Source organism: Juglans regia, chromosome 4, assembly GCF_001411555.2.
Source record: "Juglans regia cultivar Chandler chromosome 4, Walnut 2.0, whole genome shotgun sequence".
NCBI classification, from domain to species: domain Eukaryota; kingdom Viridiplantae; phylum Streptophyta; class Magnoliopsida; order Fagales; family Juglandaceae; genus Juglans; species Juglans regia.
The window spans coordinates 31,743,327-31,763,755 of NC_049904.1; the positions used below are offsets into that span (position 1 = coordinate 31,743,327).

The 20,429-nt window shown below is 35.6% G+C and overlaps 2 protein-coding genes across 2 annotated transcripts; one reads left to right on the forward strand and one right to left on the reverse strand.

Moving 5' to 3' along the window:
* The first annotated feature begins 5,985 nt into the window (after positions 1–5,985).
* Positions 5,986–11,912, forward strand: LOC108987795 (magnesium-chelatase subunit ChlH, chloroplastic). The gene is made up of 5 exons (XM_018960803.2): positions 5,986–7,555; positions 7,898–7,980; positions 8,776–10,578; positions 10,818–11,294; positions 11,435–11,912. Exons 1-5 carry the CDS (start codon positions 6,151–6,153, stop codon positions 11,810–11,812), a joined length of 4,146 nt encoding a protein of 1,381 aa, XP_018816348.1. The 5' UTR covers positions 5,986–6,150; the 3' UTR covers positions 11,813–11,912.
* A 1,280-nt stretch (positions 11,913–13,192) lies between these two features.
* Positions 13,193–18,319, reverse strand: LOC108987801 (probable glycosyltransferase STELLO1). The gene is made up of 3 exons (XM_018960814.2): positions 16,271–18,319; positions 14,266–14,392; positions 13,193–14,017 (listed from the first exon to the last, which is right to left on the reverse strand). The coding sequence occupies exons 1-3, from the start codon at positions 17,968–17,970 to the stop codon at positions 13,547–13,549; spliced, it is 2,298 nt and encodes a 765-aa protein (XP_018816359.2). The 5' UTR covers positions 17,971–18,319; the 3' UTR covers positions 13,193–13,546.
* Between the last annotated feature and the right edge of the window lie 2,110 nt (positions 18,320–20,429).

The following is a 20,429-nucleotide window of genomic DNA, read 5'->3' on the forward strand; positions in this document are numbered from 1 at the left end:
ATAAAAATAATTTCACAAACTGACGTGACTTTATCTAATTTATTAGATCTACTTTATAATAAAAGTAATTTTATAATCTGACGAACCACATTAAGTCACGTCAATTTATGTGATTACTTTTGTATAATCTCTTTATAGCTAGAGTATTTCTCTTGCCATAAAGCAATGCATGACCAGCTCGATAGTTTGGACCAAGCTAGAAAACCAGCTTTTCATTAGACATTGGCTGATTTGGTTACACTAAATTAAATTATCTCATCTCATTTTATATAATCATTACAGTTTTTTCAAACTCTCACACAAAATATAATAAATAATTTAACTTTTTTAAATCTTAAAATAAAAATAATATTATAATAATATTTTATTCAACTTTTAATAAAACATCTTATCTTATCTCAAAGAGGCAAAGTAATTAGATTAGCTAGTCAGAATTGGAGTTATGTGCTGCAAAAACCATATGCCGACCTTATCATGAGAGCTTGAGGGAATGAAGTGCAATTCCATTTTGAGCAGATTGGATACGTCCCCCCCACCTTCCCAAACGAGGCTCCTGTTGCAGATATATATGCTTGATTTAGAGATCATAGATATAAGTTTCTCAGAGAGTACAGAAGAAGAAGGTACCTGCCCAACTCCAGCAACCAGGAACTGACCAGATTTAGCAAAAGCCAAGGAGTTCACAAACCCAACCTGTGTTGCATCAACAGATTTTAGTAAGCAAGAAACACGATTTTATGGCAGCTAGCTCGATCAATTGCACATACAACTAAATGGCTACTCATGAATACTAGTACTGTAAACTTAGTTTTCATCAAGTATTAATATCATGAGACGACTTGTTATGCTAACTGATATAGAAGCTTTCAGTATCAATAGTGTGTCGGGCGCAGAATTGCAAAGTTGATATCGTTTTTGACTTACCAACGGAAGCTCCAACAAGGGCTGAATCATGACTCTGGTCTCGCTTCCATTAATGGCCCATAATCGAACAAAACCATTACAAGCTCCTGATGCAGCGAGATCACTGCTTCTACACACAGTGACGGAATTGACTCAGGAACATGCTGATTGAAAACTAGAGCTTTCAGAACTTTGTTCACCAATTTCTGCAACGTGCATATCTACAGCATGTCAATAGAATATAGGCCAAAGCAGCAAGCATGATAGGAAAGAACAGCAATAGAAATTAGGATAATAGTGACCCTAACTGATCCAATCGTGCTAATGATCAGCTATATATGTATTATATTTTAAGCAAAAATCTATTTATAAGTTGGTGTGAATAATATTACCTAATAAATTATTTACAAGACATAATTTAATTTAAAAAATAATTTTTAAAATTTGAATCTTACTATTTTAATGATATGAATAATATGTTTTATATATCGACTTAAAAATAAAATAACTCTACATAAAATAATGTGATTGGAAACAATAAAAATAAAGAGTAACATTGTTTAAATGGAAATTATGCTCCCAAAAAGTGCTCAGAGAGAAAATTAGTCAACTTATTATTTCTCTCCAAAGAAAAACGAAACCATGTACATGATTTAAGCCTGAAACTGCTTTATTATTATTCATATATTATTTATTATGTTTTTATTCATAAATTATCTTAGATTAATTCAATATCTAAAAGCAACCTTGCTGTTTAATAATTTATTCATCTCAATTTATTATTATAATTTTTTTAAAATTTTAATATAAAAAATAAAAAATAATTTAATTTTTTTAAATTTTTAAATAATAATAATATTAAAAATAATATTTTAATAATATTTTATCATTTCAATTCAATTTAATTCAATTTAACGTTTAAACAAAGTCTATACTCCACCTAGTCAATGGCGCAGTACACATGTACTTTTCTGTTGGTTTTGACTCGTTGTAGGCAACTGCGTATCCGTATAACCCGAATGTCACCTCCATTAAATTGGGAGTAATGCATGTCGTGCATTATTTTTTAAAGAGTAAGATTTAATATTAATTTTTTATATAAATTTTATATATTTTTTATTTTTAAATAAATAAATAAGCAATGTTTTAGGTATTTCATAACGGTAAATATAATTTCAATCCAATTATTAATATCCTCTCATATTTTTATTTTAAGATCGAAAAGCGTGCTTGCCTTGTGCAACAACATTCTGTGACGACAAACACTCAACACCCGTTCTCCCCATAGGCAATCAATGGTTGATACTTTACTGCCGTGAGGAAATAATACTCGTGATGATTAATGCATGCGTACTTTCTGCTGTCACTACAAAAAAAAAAAAAAAAATTGCTAACGTTTATATTATCAAGATAATTTGTTTATACGTTAGGAAAAATATATTATTGTTGGCGTTTAATTTTTATGCCGATAAATTAAATTTTTTGACATTTATGTTATTATATCAATAATAATATATAATTTTGGCGGCTAATGATATGCCGGTAAATTTGTAGTTTGCCAACGACAGTATTTATATTGTTACGTCGATAATAATACATAACTTTAGAAGTGTTTAAAAAAAGGTCAAACATTAATTAATTATACGCCGGTAATTTAGTAGTGTGCCATCATTTATATTGTTATGCCGGTAATAATATATAACATTGGCAGCATTTAAATAAATGTAAAAAATTTATCATTTATACACCAGTAAATTAATAGTTTGCCGGTATTTATATTGTTACGCCGGTAATTATTTATAACTTTGGAAACATTTTAAAAAAGGTAGAAAATTGATCAATTATACGCCTGTAATTTAGTAGTGTGCCAGCGTTCATATTGTTACGTTGGTAATAAAATATAGCTCAAAGATATAAAACTATTATAAATTTATTGGTAGTTAAAGAAATATTAAAAAAAAATTAAAAAAAAATTATTTAAATAATACGAAGAAAAAAATACTTAAGTTCTTGCCACAAAAAAAATTACACCACCTCTGTTGCTCAATTAAAAAAGCCAAGATCACAATAAAATTTTAAGAAAATTATAAAGAAAATATGATGCGTCAATATATAGCATAACCATAAATATTATCTCAATTAATGAAAGTTGCAAATACCATTAAACTAAAATATTAATATAATTTGAGACTCTTTACTTATAATTCCATCAATCATTGTCCTCATCGTTCTCTTCTTCTTCTTCTTCATCATTTTCCTATTCATCTTTCTCTTCATTCTCTATTTGATTTTGTTCTAAAGCGTGCATATAAATTCAAATGAGGGTCCAAAAATTTCAAAATAAGGTTGATTGATATCAACTACACATACTTGGAGAGCTCACTTGTGCATGCACAAATGTGTTTACTAAGTTACGGAATTCAGTTAATTTGTTCTGCATTTTATCAAACTCTTCATTGGATATACCATCTTTTTGCTTAGAAAGTGGTAGTGAATGTTGACAAGTTTGCCTTGTTGGGGTTGGCTCAAATTCAAAACCGCGCACATGTCCAGGCCATTCTGGGTCCATAACTTTAGAATAAACATCATTTGATGCCCAAGTCATGGTTCTCCAGACCCTATTTCTATGGGATTTGTGTCCTGTGTTAAAAGTTCCTCCATTTTAGCCTATAATAAATAATAAAAAAATACACATTATTCATCTTATAAATCCATTAAAATTAAAAAGTAATAAATTTGAAAATAAACATACCACTTTCTTCCTCGTCTCATCATTATAGTGGGTGCCATCCTATCTTTTAGGGGTCGTGACAAACAATGAGTTTGACTTGGCAATGCCTCAGTTGACTTTTGATGTGTTCAATATTCTAGATTAAACACATATATCGAAAACAAATAATTAATAAATATTCAACAATATATAAATACTAATTAAATAAATACCGCATCATGGATATATCTTGCATAACTTTTTGATCATCCGCTGTGAACAACTACCTGCTTCTTATGGCACTTCTTGTTTTTATTACATTTTGACTACAACATCACAAAGATTATGAGAATTATGATTAAAATAACTAGTTGGTTGACTTTCTAAATCTATAAGAGAAATGCGTAAGTTGTTACCATATATTTTGGATCGAACTAAAGATTGACCAACTCTGCTCATTAAAGATTGACCAACTTTGCTCGTTGCGATAAGTCCATCATATCGGGACTTGCCCTTGCCACAACTTGTGCTGCATATGTGTCTTTTTCATGAATTAACTTTTTCTTCAATTCGTGCTTGTAGTCTTTCCATTTCTTCCCCAGGTCCTTTAGTGGTCATTTTATGAATGCATCAAATTTGTCATCAAGAACTTTAAACTTGCTCTATAATTAAAATAAAATTACACAAGTATATATCTTACTTTCTAACAAAATTTTCAAATTATACGTAACTTCACTGTTAGTATATATATATATATATATATGTGTGTGTGTGTGTGTGTGTGTGTGTGGATGTTTAATTTCTTAGTGGTGTGCAGGTTAGATTTGAAGAAATGGAAACCGCGCCTCATGATCACTTAAGTCGCAGGCAGCCTGTTAAGATATATGAACCATGCATGTCATGTTTCAGAATATCTATTGTGGCTGAAGTACGAATTTACGAACTAGACATACAACAAAGAAAGAAAAAACGAAGAAAAGGGAGGAAAATATTGGAACTTTTTTTTTTTTTTTTTGTTGGAGAAATGATGATCTCTTATATATGGATGTAATGTGTGCAATGCAATATATATATACCGTCTCATAATATGATCATATTTTATAACCACGTTAAGTAATCAATGACTTATATATAATTTGATGGTATTTCTTAATATATCACTTGAAGGAAAAAGGGAAAAGGATGGCCATATATAGCTTAATTAATTGATTACCATGTTACTTAAAATACTAATTATAATTAATCTCATTTTGTGCATCATTTGAATTCTACTTGGAATTTTCAGCGGATCAAAACCTTAAAGCTTACTATGGATGTCATCTAGAAAAAGGTCTCTTAATTAGTGTCTCCATATGACATGTAAACATTCGTTTTCATAAGTCTGCGATTATTTTATTAAATAATTAATTCATTGAGATATATAAATAAGAATCTTATTAAATACAAGCGATTTAGCGCACCAAATCAAGTATCGATGTTGATATGATTTTTTTATTAAAAAATAAATAAAAAAAGAAAATTTTTGAGAAAAGATAAATGTCTTCTATCTTACAAAAATTATTTTTATTTTTAATTCGTATTATATCATTAAATGAAAATCTTCTACGTCAATATCGATATACGACTTAATACACACACTTGCAAAAGATTTTTTCTATAAATTAATGGAGGAGGAATAAGAAGTTTGATATGATTTCAATAATTAAATGGGCTTTGTTGTAACTGAACTGCCCAACCAGCATATTTTCTTGTTCAATTTAAACCTTACAAGGCCCAAAAGTCCAAAACCTAAGAGAGAGAGAGAGAAACATAAAAGACAAAGAGTGGGTTTTTGGAGTTAGAAAAATTGGCATAAAACAAGGGCCTGGTCCCATATGTTGTCATGTCAGAGAAAAAAAATCAGTTCCCTTTCACTGTGAAACACAGATTCAAGAACCAGAATCTTTGAAGGGCAAAAAAGCCCACGTCGCAACCATAGAAAATATCATGTCCTTTCCTCTCTCTCTCTCTCTCATTATCATCACGGATTATCATCGTCATCCTCCACACTCCCTCTCTCCCTCACCCCCTATGGCACTTTTGGGTAATCCGCTCCAGCCAATCAGAACGCAGGAAACTCCATCGTAATGAACCCAACAGATATCATGAATGCATCCATGAGCCATCTCTCTCTCTCTCTCTCTCTACGTGAACAAAACTGGACCTCAAAAATAACATGAGTCTGAGATTCCTATACTTTTTGCCACGTGTGTCTAATTCCCACCACTGAACCGAACAACCGACTGTTTCAATTCTCGTCTCTTCGCCACCCATTCGCTTAGCCTCCACTCGAAGATATAAAACTCGACCCTTTTACCCCCTCCGAGAAAAAGAAAGAAGAAACACTGAAACTGAACCCAAAACAGAGAGAGAGCAGAGGAGCAGACCAATCTCTTCCTCTCTCTGCAATTTTGCTTTCTTTCTCAATTTTCTTCTCCACGATTGCCAGACGGACAGAGTGGGAAAACCAGTTTTCTTGATTTATATCTTCCCTCTGAATGGCTTCTTTAGTGTCTTCGCCATTTACATTACCTACCTCCAAAGCTGACCACCTTTCATCTCTCTCCGGGAAGCATTACTTTCTTCACTCTTTCCTCCCCAAGAAAACCAGCCAAACCAACTCAAGTTCATCCATCAAAGTGAAATGTGCTGCAATTGGCAATGGCCTTTTCACCCAGACCACCCCCGAAGTCCGTAGAATTGTCCCAGATAATAACCAGGGCCTTCCAACCGTCAAAGTCGTGTACGTAGTCTTAGAAGCACAGTATCAATCATCCCTGACGGCCGCAGTCCAAGCCCTCAACAAAAACGATAGGTACGCTTCCTTTGAAGTTGTGGGTTACTTGGTTGAGGAGCTTCGCGATGAATCAACCTATAAAACCTTCTGTAAAGACCTCGAGGACGCGAACATTTTTATTGGGTCTTTGATTTTTGTTGAGGAGCTTGCTTTGAAGATAAAGGATGCTGTGGAGAAAGAGAGGGATAGACTTGACGCAGTGCTGGTGTTTCCTTCAATGCCTGAGGTAATGAGGCTAAACAAACTGGGTTCGTTTAGTATGTCGCAGCTCGGGCAATCGAAGAGCCCGTTCTTCCAGCTCTTTAAGAGGAAGAAGCAGTCTGCTGGGTTTGCAGAGAGCATGTTAAAGCTTGTGAGGACTTTGCCTAAGGTTTTGAAATATTTGCCTAGCGACAAGGCTCAGGATGCTAGACTGTATATACTTAGCTTGCAGTTTTGGCTTGGTGGATCACCGGATAATTTGAAGAATTTTTTGAAAATGATTTCCGGGTCTTACGTACCGGCGCTGAAAGGTACTAAGATTGAATATTCAGACCCAGTTTTGTACTTGGATAGCGGGATTTGGCACCCTTTGGCTCCTTGCATGTATGAGGATGTGAAGGAGTATTTGAACTGGTATGGAACTAGAAAGGATGCTAATCAAAAGCTTAAGGATCCAAATGCACCGACAATTGGTCTGATTTTGCAAAGGAGTCACATTGTTACCGGGGATGAAAGTCACTATGTGGCTGTGATTATGGAATTGGAGGCAAAAGGAGCAAAAGTAATACCGATTTTCGCTGGTGGGCTTGACTTTTCAGGGCCAGTGGAGAGGTATTTGATCGATCCGATTACTAAGAAACCGTTTATACATGCGGCGATATCGCTGACGGGCTTTGCGCTTGTTGGGGGGCCCGCTCGGCAGGACCATCCAAGGGCTGTTGAAGCACTAATGAAGCTTGATGTGCCTTACATTGTTGCATTGCCTCTGGTATTTCAGACAACTGAGGAGTGGTTGAACAGTACTCTGGGGCTGCACCCAATCCAGGTAGCTTTGCAAGTTGCTCTGCCGGAGCTAGATGGAGGCATGGAGCCCATTGTCTTTGCCGGTCGGGATCCTAGAACAGGCAAGTATTGCTTGATTCCAAATGATGCTTTTGGCTGTTAGAATTTACGTTTACTGTCATTGCCTAGTATTTACGTTTACTGCCACTGCTTTTATAGTCTATTTAGGTTAACTCGTCACCTTGGAGATGCTGTGAGAATAAGCAAACAACTTTTCCTTTTGTGCAAGTTTTACTTTTAAACAAGTAGAAGATTCAGACTCACTGTAACTAGAAAATGAATTTAACTTCAAATGCTTTTGTTAACAAGATGAAAAAGTTTATCTCTGCCTTTTCTTTCCATCTCAGACGCCATCACAGACACTCCATTTATAAGGGTTAATGAACTGTTTATCGTGATTGCAGGAAAATCACATGCTCTTCACAAGAGGGTGGAACAACTATGCACTAGAGCAATCAGATGGGCCGAACTGAAGAAGAAATCAAAGGTATATTTGTATTTGTGCTGCATACTTTTCTCAACCGATAATGACAATTTGTTTTCCTAGATGACTTATTGAAATCTTTCTTTATCACTTGAAACAACCCCCAAAAAAAAAAAAAAAGAAAAACACTCTGTTTTAGGAGTTTTACTCTAGAAAAGCTTATACTCTAGTAGTTATTAAAACAGAAACTTTTTGTTATTCATCCTTCACTGTTGGAAATCAAAATTATTATAAATCCAAACAAAAGTGATGAAAATGATGAGAAGGAGATTACGTCAATGTCAAAATTATCAACGTTGCTTTAGATCCTGATATCACACTAGCTAATTTTCTAATCTATATTTACCGCTGAATGAGAGGGAGAATAATAAGTTGTTCTTTGTTACCATTTCAATCATGTAAGTGTACACCTCAATATATTATATTCAAAATCTCCAGAACTGGCCATGAATGTCATGCTTAGACAGTTTATTAGAGCATGGTTTGGATGTAGACAATAATGAAGGATTAACATGCCTTTCCTCCTGAACTATATGATTACCTAGAATTGGATTAGTTGCAGAGCACGTGTATAAGATAATTCTTTCCTTTATCTGGTCTGTTTCATATTGTAGAAAATCCTCAGCCTTTGGATTCTCGCTTAGTAGCTGTACTTTGTACTATTTATTTGCCATGTAATTGAAGCCTCATGAGTAAGTAGTGTTTATGTTTAATATTATGCGGAGAATGTGCTTGAACACAGTTAGACTGGGTACTACTGAGCTTCTTGTGATAAATGCTTTTTCTTGCACTGTGCAGGCAGAGAAGAAGCTAGCCGTAACTGTCTTCAGTTTTCCTCCGGACAAGGGAAATGTAGGAACAGCTGCTTACCTTAATGTCTTCTCCTCCATCTTCTCCGTTCTAAAAGAACTCCAAAGAGAAGGTTACAATGTCGAAGGCCTGCCAGAGACTTCAGATGCTTTAATCGAAGATGTAATTCATGACAAAGAGGCTCAATTCAGCAGCCCAAACCTAAACATTGCTTACAAGATGGGTGTTCGTGAATACAAAAGCCTGACTCCCTACGCCACAGCATTGGAGGAGAACTGGGGAAAACCCCCAGGGAATCTGAACTCTGATGGAGAAAGTCTCTTGGTATATGGAAAACAGTATGGCAATGTCTTCATTGGTGTTCAGCCCACATTTGGCTATGAGGGTGATCCTATGCGGCTATTGTTCTCCAAATCAGCTAGCCCACATCATGGCTTTGCAGCATACTACTCTTTTGTTGAAAAAATTTTCAAAGCTGATGCTGTTCTTCATTTTGGCACTCATGGATCTCTTGAATTCATGCCTGGAAAACAGGTGGGAATGAGTGATGTCTGCTACCCTGACAGTCTGATTGGGAACATTCCAAATGTCTATTACTATGCAGCTAATAACCCATCCGAAGCAACCATAGCCAAGCGCCGGAGCTATGCCAATACCATTAGCTATCTGACTCCTCCAGCAGAAAATGCTGGGCTTTACAAGGGCCTTAAGCAGTTAAGTGAGCTCATCTCCTCATACCAATCCCTTAAAGACACTGGCCGAGGGCCACAAATTGTCAGCTCAATCATCAGCACAGCTAAACAATGTAATCTTGACAAGGATGTGAATCTACCGGATGAGGGAGAGGAAATATCAGCGAAAGAACGAGATCTTGTGGTTGGAAAAGTATACTCTAAGATCATGGAGATTGAATCTCGCCTTTTGCCTTGTGGGCTCCACGTCATTGGTGAGCCTCCATCAGCCATGGAAGCAGTTGCGACACTTGTTAACATTGCTGCATTAGACCGTCCTGAAGATGGAATTTCATCGCTCCCAGGTACACTAGCTGAGTCTGTAGGAAGAAATATAGAGGAGGTATATAGAGGGAGTGACAAGGGAATACTGAAGGATGTAGAGCTTCTTCGGCAAATAACAGAGGCATCACGTGGAGCGATTTCTGCCTTTGTGGATCGAACAACTAATAAGAAGGGCCAAGTTGTTGATGTGGCTGATAAGCTGAGCTCAATCCTTGGCTTCGGTCTTAATGAACCATGGGTTCAGTACTTGTCAAGCACGAAATTTTACCGGGCTGATAGGGAAAAACTTAGAACATTGTTTGTTTTCATAGGAGAGTGTTTGAGGCTGGTTGTGGCTGATAATGAGTTGGGAAGTTTGAAGCAAGCATTGGAAGGAAAGTATGTGGAGCCGGGGCCTGGTGGTGACCCAATCAGAAACCCTAAAGTGTTGCCAACAGGGAAAAATATTCATGCACTCGATCCACAATCCATTCCCACAACAGCAGCTATGCAGAGTGCCAAAATCGTGGTGGATAGGCTGATTGCGAGGCAGAAGGCTGACAATGGGGGAAAGTATCCTGAGACAGTTGCACTTGTATTGTGGGGAACAGATAATATTAAGACTTATGGTGAGTCCTTGGCTCAGGTGCTGTGGATGATTGGTGTGAGGCCAATTGCTGATACATTTGGTCGGGTAAACCGGGTGGAACCAGTAAGTCTTGAAGAGCTTGGAAGGCCTAGGATTGATGTTGTTGTTAATTGCTCTGGAGTATTCAGAGATCTCTTTATCAATCAGGTATAATGCTAATCGTGATTCATGTTTCTTTTGGATGTTTATTATTAAATAAAAGTACATGAGTAGACATGAATCACCAAGCATGCCTCAATAACCTCATAATTGAACTGTCTTGTGAACTACTAAATGGTGATTCGAGGTTTTATATTTTCTCACACAAAACAGCCAATTTTCAGAGTTTGGCGCAGTTTTTGATAAACAATTCTCTGTATTCTGATGATGTTTTCCTTTGTTCACAGATGAATCTCCTCGACAGGGCAGTAAAGATGGTAGCTGAACTAGACGAGCCGGAAGACCAAAACTATGTCAGGAAGCACGCACTAGAACAAGCCAAAAACCTAGGAATTGGGGTTCGAGAAGCTGCAACTCGGGTCTTCTCCAATGCCTCGGGATCCTACTCCTCTAATATAAATCTTGCTGTGGAAAATTCTTCGTGGAATGATGAGAAGCAGCTCCAGGATATGTACTTGAGCCGAAAGTCCTTTGCTTTTGATTGTGATGCCCCTGGTGTAGGCATGACTGAGAAAAGAAAAGTATTTGAGATGGCTCTGAGCACAGCTGAGGCCACGTTCCAAAATCTCGACTCCTCAGAAATCTCACTCACTGATGTGAGTCACTACTTCGACTCAGACCCAACGAATCTTGTACAGAACCTAAGGAAAGATGGAAAGAAGCCTAATGCATACGTAGCTGACACCACCACAGCTAATGCCCAGGTGAGAAATTTTGTTCTTCTTCCTTAATTTCATATAAAGTTCTGAGTTTTCTCAGGCATTGACTTTCTTATCATACTGCTGATAATGAGAAGACTCATGCAAACGCTACAACTAACCTTTTCAAATTTCATACAATGCAGGTACGTACACTTGCTGAGACTGTGCGTCTTGATGCACGAACCAAGTTGTTGAACCCCAAGTGGTATGAAGGAATGATGGCTAGCGGGTACGAGGGAGTTCGTGAAATTGAGAAGAGGCTTACAAATACAGTTGGGTGGAGTGCAACTTCTGGCCAAGTTGACAATTGGGTCTATGAAGAGGCCAACTCTACTTTCATTCAAGATGAAGAGATGTTGAATAGGCTGATGAAGACAAATCCAAATTCCTTCAGGAAGTTGGTGCAGACTTTCCTGGAGGCCAATGGACGTGGGTACTGGGAGACTTCTGAACAGAATATTGAGAAGTTAAGGCAGTTGTACTCAGAAGTTGAAGACAAAATTGAAGGGATTGATCGATAAACTGTAAATCTGACTGTTGGGAAAAGATTGTAAGTGCAAATATCAAAGACAGACGATTTCCTTTTCTTCCCGCGGTAAATCAATTCATTTTCTTGGATCATTCTTGGGTGTTGTTCTTGCAGACCCCAGTCCACGCAAGAACCAATTCTGCAAAACAGATTTTGGCAGCCATTGTTGCTATTGCCTTTCCTTGACGAATTATTAACAACCAACCCTTTGTAATCACGTAAATATCGTCGGGCTTAAGTGTCATTATCAAAATAATTACAAAAAAGGATATAAAATTCTTATACATTCCGCTAAAGACCAATCGATCACGATCTAAGCACTGGTACCTGAATTCCATGTCTTATTGGTTGCCCCGACTCCTCGTCTAGAAAATTTGAGGCATTGAGGAGAGCTAAAAAAAAAATTTCCCATCTTATTTTCATCAATCTTAACGGTTATATCTAAACCTAGAGTACAAATTGTCAAAAAGCGATAGTTTGGAATCTAAATTAACAAGTTTTGATAACTTGCATTTTCGATCTTGATTTAATCATTAATGCTATGTCCCATCTTATTTTCACAAATCTTAATGGTTAGAGCATTGTCAAGTCTAAATTTTGACTAGAATTTGAAGCCCAAACTTTTGGAGAGGTTAATTTACATTGGATTAGCCATCCTATAGTCAAAATAGTAATATAATATTATATATTTTAATAATATTTAAAAAAATTAATATTTTTTAAATACACTTGTATTTAATATTTAATATTTTGTATTAATATTAAAATTTAATATTTAATCCACATTGTAAGCAATACCAGTTTTGCGAACACCAAATTACAACAAAGTCTGGAGAAAACAATGCTTGAGTTGAGGTGAAATGTACCTGGAGAGAAAAACTGGATGGAAGTGGAGAGTGAGAGATAGAGAGAAGAGCGAGGGAAAGAGAGAGGTAGTTGGATAGAAAAATCATAAAATATTGATTTGGTCCTTCTACAATGACTCTCCAAGTATGACTAGGGGCCCTAAATCACTGTAACTCAAAGTTTCACAAATATACTTTTGACTAGTCCAATGTATGAGATTTAACTTGAAAAATGCTAAAATTTAGATTTCACTGGCATTTGGCTAGGCCAATGCCAGTAACGTAGGGTGCAAGCTGTAAAAAAGTGAGAGTTTGGAATGTAAATCAACTGGTGTACTTCACACCTGCTTGTAAATAGAATTGTCCAAAAAAGAAGACAAGGTATGTGTACTTGTATTGTCATTGGAAGCTGCGGTTTAGAGGACGTGGGTACTTAGATGGTTGAGTTATCTTGAAGACCCAAATTGGTAAGTCTCACCCGAGCTTTCTATGCCAAAAGTTTTTGAAAAAGAAAAACATAGACAAAGATCCAATGTATCATTTACAAGAATCTGAACCATCTCAATCAAAAACTTTGATGGTCAATGTTAAATACATTTCTCTTTTCAAATATTCACGAGGAAAAAGAAAAAAAGATTACAATTTTCTGTGAAGGGATCTCCAATCAAATAATGAATCGTACAAGGCAAATATACATAAATGGGAAAAAAAAAAAAAAGGAAAGGAAAAGAAAGAAATTCCCTCCCCCTCAATAAAATAAAATAAAAATACAAAGAAAAAAAGACATACAGTTTGGTGTAGCAGCTAACAAAAGTGGATATTGCTTGCTTCCTCGCTCTCTCGCTCTCCTGCTGTTATGTCCATATCAAATCAAATCACCTTCAGACTAACTCCATTAGAAGAGGGTCACCTTCTGCCATTATTCTGATCAACTTTATGAAATCTTGTTCGCTTGACACATTCCACGGATGCACTGCAGGTACTTGAGCGGAATATAGGGTTGAAGAATTATTTGTAGGTGGTTTTCGCTTGTAGATCATTGTATCAAGCACTGGGTCAAAATTCTGTGGTGAATCCATCGATACAAAGAACATGGGTACTGCAACCTTTTGATGGATTTCTAGACTGCCCACCAGATTAACAAGATCGACAAAATCAGCTACAAAGCGCCGGGGAATGTAGAATACTTCAGAACTGCATATTCCGATGCTCTGTACATTTGTTATGCTTTCCTTATAGCTGACCTGGAAGTTAGCTGGCATAGTGCTAACAACCTTCTTTACAAAGTCTGCTTGTTTTGAAAACCAATCTGAGTTGTCACTGGCTGACACAGTAGTCCAAGACTTGGAAACCTGAATCCCATTGAATTTGTTAGCGGCCAGCGGGTGAGAGAGCACTTGTAACAATTTTCAGTAGACAAACTAATCAGCTTCTACCATTGGTAACATAATTAACAATACTTCTAGGGTTACTCATAAAAAAAACACACCATTGAAACACAGCATATAAGTTTTAGAGTACATGAAAATTCGCACGGTCCCATTTGCCTCAAGGGAACAGGGGCAACAGATTGCAATTAGAGTATTCAAAGTTATATTACCTTATTGGTGATCCACAGTTTAGTCTTATCTGCCTGCACCAGATTCCAGTAATTAAGAATGGTATCATCCTGAAGAAATAAAAATCCTTCTGCACTAGTGTATCTCTCAAAAATCTTAGGCAGGTGCCTGAAAAAAGAATTAGACAATAATTAGGCAACCTGATTATGAAATTTTATAGAGATGGGTCATCTTAACCAACCAAGATCCAAAAATTGACAACATAACAATAACGCATGGCTAATCTACAAGAAATTGACAATATAACAACCCAAGGTTGCTTCTGAGGGACCTTGGATTTAATGACAAGCAAAAATCAAATTAACATTTATTAAAACTGAACTAAGAAAGAGGGAAAAGAGGAAGAGGCTACTTAGTTGATAACAAAACTTTTACACAAATACAAGTAAACCAATAAGAAATCAAATTAAAAAAAAAAAAAAAAATTCTGGAATTTGGGGAGTCGGCTTCTGAAGCTCTCCACAACACTTGCATCTTGTGTTAGCATACAATTCTATGACACACGATACAGAGATCACAATCATGATAGGACAATTCTTGCCAAGCAGCATTAACACTCCTTAAGCTCCCAAATTAGGGGTGTAGAACGGGATCCGAATATCTGGGTTTTAAAAACTGGGCGGTTATCCACCCGGATAAGCCCGAAAAAAATCCAGGCAATAACTTAGATGTAAACCCGGATATCCATGTTGTAAATGGATATCCGGGTTTATTACCTTTTTTTTGCTTCTTCTTTTTCTTTCTTTCTCTTTTTTTTTTTTTTTTTTAAGACTTTTCAAAACTTTAATGTTTTTATAGTACTATTTTTTTAAAATTCGGATATCATGTTTAATATCCAGATTTTCTTTAAAAAAAAATTTAACAGTTTTTAAAAGGTTTTTTTTTTAAAACCTTTTTAACAATTCAAAAGGCTTTTTTTATAGGCCTTTATGTTTTTTATTTTTTTATACAAAATAAATAATAATACATCAACACACAATACATGCATACTACATATTACATTGTTGATTACATCACAATGCAAAACATCAATTTACAAAAAACAAAATAAATAATAATACATCACAACAATATCAAGATGTTATTAATGTTGATCTTCTCCATCCACTAACATTATTGTAGTACATATGTACCATGCATGCATGATTTTTATATTAATGTTGATCTTGTCCCTTGCATTCCATGCACAATGAAAAAAGACATTTCTTTTTCTTTTTTGCTTTTGAATCCAAAAGAGAAGAAAAAAATATTAAAATAACTCCTAGTTTTGTAATTAGAATAATACAATTATGGAATGATATATCAAAGCTTAAGTTCGATTCTTATGTGCTCCATACAAACCAACTCTTTAGAATATAATTTTTGTATATTATTTTTATTTTGAAAAAATTAAAAAAAAAATTGTGTTTTTAAAAAAAAAAAAAAAAAAAAGATCCGGTTACGGATAACCGGTTACATAACCAGATCCATAACCGGGTCCATACCAGATTTGGTTTCGTCTTATCCGCCCGGGTCCAATCCGGACGGATAACCTCTCGGATTCACTTGGATTTCTGGGTTCCGGACCGGACCGGGAAAAAATCTTGCCCGGTTGCACACCCCTACACCAAATTGACTTCGTAATTGCATCTTCAAATACTATTTGCCTCATTACAGCATTTTCAACTCACATCCAGAAGCATTATTCCAATCCAATAACATTTGTATGTTTTCATTATTGTTCTAATGTCCACAACTGTCAAATTTTTTACATCGTTTCCGATATTGATGAAAAGCTATTGCCATAAATTGCAATTAACCTTAAATTCTGTATCAACAATTCACATGGAATAGTATATTGCAGCATCCTCTATCTTTTTAAGTTGTCAGTAATCATAAGAACACGGTATAAAGTAATATTCTATAGTCTAACTAAAAGCAAAACCAAGAAGTAATGATAGTAAATATAGATACAGGAGTGGTACAAAGTCCATAATAACAGCTTACTTGTATAGCTGCTCCAATTGGCCTTCCTCAACAGCAAGGTCTGGGTTCTTCTGTCCTGACAAAATAATTACTGTTTTGAAGACTCGACCATAAAGCAATCTCCATTCAAGTGCAGTACGTTCCACAGGCCCACTGCAATACAAAATAAGCACAACATTCCCAAAAGTCTTCCTCCACCGAATCAAATTCGCAATCTCATAGTTCACTGTCCCAGTTTCCTCAACCCCAAGATGAACAGATGGCAACTTTTGTGGTATAAATTCTTTCCTATCCCCCTGACCAATACTTGCTCGTGGCATATCCAATTCCAATGACATTAATCTAGGCTGCCTGTAACCAACTGCAAGTAAGTCCTGAAGCCAGGCAGCAGTAAACTTTACATCCTTATCAGTCCAAAACCCCTCCTCTGCCATTGCAAAACTTAATTGCAAAATCTTTTCAAAAAATCTATGCTCTTTTGATCTCCATGAAACCAGGAACTTAATTAAACGACCTACATTCACGTGAAGATCCTTCTCTTCTGAAAATGGGTATGCCTCAGTTCTATCATTCCGATGCACCGTAGGGGGGTAAACCACAACATAACCACCAATTTCCCACAAAAGTCTTTGTCCCCAATATCCTCTCAATACATCAGAAGCCATTGAGCTAATGGAAACAGGAAGCATCAACCCCCAAAATGCTGCAGAATGGTAAATTGTATTAAAAGAATTAACGGGCACCATTATTCCCTGCGGGAAGGCCACCTTTGGGGCATGCTCATCAAACCTAATATCAAACGCTTCCAAACCTGATTTCCTCGTAAAGTAAAACATGGAATCAACATCAGGCAGCCCATTCGAGATCCCCTGCTGAATAAACTGCTTTCCGCCAAATACTTCAGTGTAATACTCTTCATGTCCAACTTCACCCACGTTCTCCAGTGGTAGCCCTCTGGGCCAAATCGATCGCTGCCCGAAATGGATATACGGGTTTACAACGGTTCGATTTGGGTTGTCGTGGCTATACTGCAATATAACCTCTCGTCTAGCACCCTCCCCAACCAATTCTACATCAAAATGCTTACCTATATCCCCATCAATCACATCACCGCGATCATCAGCGTCGAAGATTTTCTTCGCACCATGTTGGATCGCAAACAAATATCCAACAGTCTTCCTAACAAACGAATCATAAGGAAGAAAATCCACAACACGAAAACCCAAACTAGCTTGCTGTTCCAAAGACAGAAAAATGGCACCTTTGAGGCCCCAATCGGAAGGTGTTTTGGAGTTCCCGATTGCGAGGACTTGCCAGCCTCGGATCTTGACGAGGTTGCGGAGCGAATCGCTGGGATAATTGGACACTGAGACAACGATCCACTGCTCGGTTCTGAAATTCGCGTAGGGTGAGGACTTGTCGGTGACGGGCGCGATGGCATTCCAGTTAACTTGTGGGAATTCGATCTTCTCGAGGTTCTTGGACTGGGTTTCGAAGCAGAGAAGGGAGGCAGTGTCGCCGACATTGCGGAGGAAAAATAGAGCGGCGACGGTAGCGATGAGGAGCAGGACGGTGAAGATCTTGTAGAGATTCTCGGAGACCCATGTGGAGAAATCGAGGCTTTTGGCCTCCGAGAAGCGATTGGGGTGGAGCGTGGGACGGGTTTTGCCTCTGATCTGGGATTTTGGAGATTTCGGAGTTGAACGCTCTTGGACCAACATTGGACCCCCAAAACCTTAAAGCACCAGTACTACTAAGCTTTGACTCCCGAAGCTGAATTCTCTCTTCCTCTCTCTTTGCCTCACTCAGAGAGCTTGTGGCCCTCTCTCTTTAACTCCCCGTAGAACATGGCAGACTCAGTAAGACATCTCCTGGCCGGCTAAACTCTCTCTCTCTCTCTCTCTCTCTCTATTATTTCATTTCATCGGTTGTGTCGAATGCTGTTGGCTTGCCGACAGGTATGGCTTATTGGTTGGGTTTTCTTAAGCCTCAATGCATGAACTGCTTGTAGTTGTAGCTGTAGTTGCGTTGTTTGGTTTGGTAGGGGCGGGACCGCGCGCGGGGTCGGGTCTCTGTCCTGCACTGTGTGGTTTCTTATTTGAGTAAAGTAGCCCGGCTATATATCAGCCGGCGATCTCCGCACGATGATTTTTTTTTTTGGGGAACTGAGATGCAGTCAATAATGGGCTGCATATCAGTTGGAAGTTGCAATACATTAGGGCCCGTTTGTTTTCAGAGATGAGATGAGATGGGTTGAGATTAAAGTTAAAAAGTTGAATAAAATATTGTTAAAATATATTTTTTAATATTATTATTGTTTTGGAATTTGAAAAAGTTGAATTGTTTATTTTATTTTGTGTGGAGATTTGAAAAAGTTGTAATGATGAGGTGAGATGAGATGAGATGAGATGAGATGTTTTTTTTTTTACTCAATCTACTGAGTGTACGCCGGTTATAATAAATAGTAAGCTGATATTTATATTTTTTTGTTAATAATATATTGACGTAAATAATATTTTAAGAAAATAATTTTTTATCAGCAGAAATTGCAGTACATTAATGTATGGAAAAATATTTGCATCAGCCCCACACCAGCACACACTTAACCTATTGAGTGTAAAAAAAAAAAAAGTGATGTGAAGTGTGTGCTGGTGTGGGGCTGATGCATAGCATTTCCCTTTTTTCTTTTTTCTTTTCACACACACCTGAGCACATCAGCCGTTCCACACATCTGTTGTAACTGCTAATAAATTGATATAAGAATAAAAATAAATATAAATAAAAATTATTATTAAAATTATTTATTTTGTATACGTGATATTATATAAATCATATATTTTTTTAAATGAGTGTTGAGAATAATCCATTAAAAATAACTATATAATAAGTATAAAATATATATTACTATAATGATTTCTCTCTAATATTACTCATTAATATAAATATCTATTCTTATTTTAGATGATGATTGTGAAATATTTCTTTCCTCTTTTTATTCTCTCTCAGCTTGCTATTTTTGGCAGTAAGATTGGCTATGTTTGATTCGCTTTCAATCTATTTTATTTTATCTTATTATTATAATTTTTTTAAATTTTTATATCAAATAATGAAATACAATAAATAATTTAATTTTTTTTAATTTTAAAATAATAATATTAAAAAATAATATTTAAATAATATTTTATTCAACTCATTTAAAACTATCTCATCTTATCTCACTATCTTAATGACATATTTCAAATGGGAACTTCAGAAATTTTCTAATCGAATTGTCTATCATTCAGGGATGATTCGTCTTGCGAGCTACTCGAATTGCCTATTAGTTATTAATGATTCTATTTAGTTAGCATGAACGATGTACTATCATCTACTTGGTTAATATAATAGAATTTGACTTGTAAAATTCACTTTTTTAAATTTATATTTTAAATCAAATTATTGTATTTGAGTAATGAGTTATTTTTAAGTATTCTGTAAATAATAGTAAAAAATAATAATAAAATATTAAATAATAGTAAATAGTAAGTGAAAAGTAATAATAAAATAATAAATAGTAGTGAGATATTCTTTGTACCCGAACTAAGCAATCTCTTTTGGATAATGAAAATGTTTCATCTAATCTTATAATTATATTTTTTTAAAATTTTCACATAAAATATAATAAAAAATTTAATTTTTTTAAATCAGAAAATAATAATAATATTAAAAAATAATATTCTAATAATATTTTATTCAACTTTCAACTTTTATCTCAACTCACTATCCAGACGGCGCTTAAATAATTTTATCAATGTGTAATGTGTCTATAAATATAATTTATCTTCTCATTTGGAAAGGCATTGCATCACATCTTATCTCGTCTTATTTTTCAAACGAGGCCTAAATCTTTTTTTGTTAGCGTCATCGATGAATGATGGAATGATGGCATTCATTTGGGAGTAGTAGGTGGTGAGGTGAATGTATTTATTTAAGTAATGTTAGATACAATCTTAGGTATATAAGCCCTTATGCATTTTCTTGAAAAAAAGTAAAGTATATTATTAAAAAAAAAAAAAATTTATGCATGTCCCAAATATACCTAGTTTATTATTTTATTTTTTAAAAAAAAAAAAGTAGAAGTAGATCCAACGGTTGATAGTGGTCTAACGTAAATTTAGTGTAAAAACTTGGTGTTGGTGAT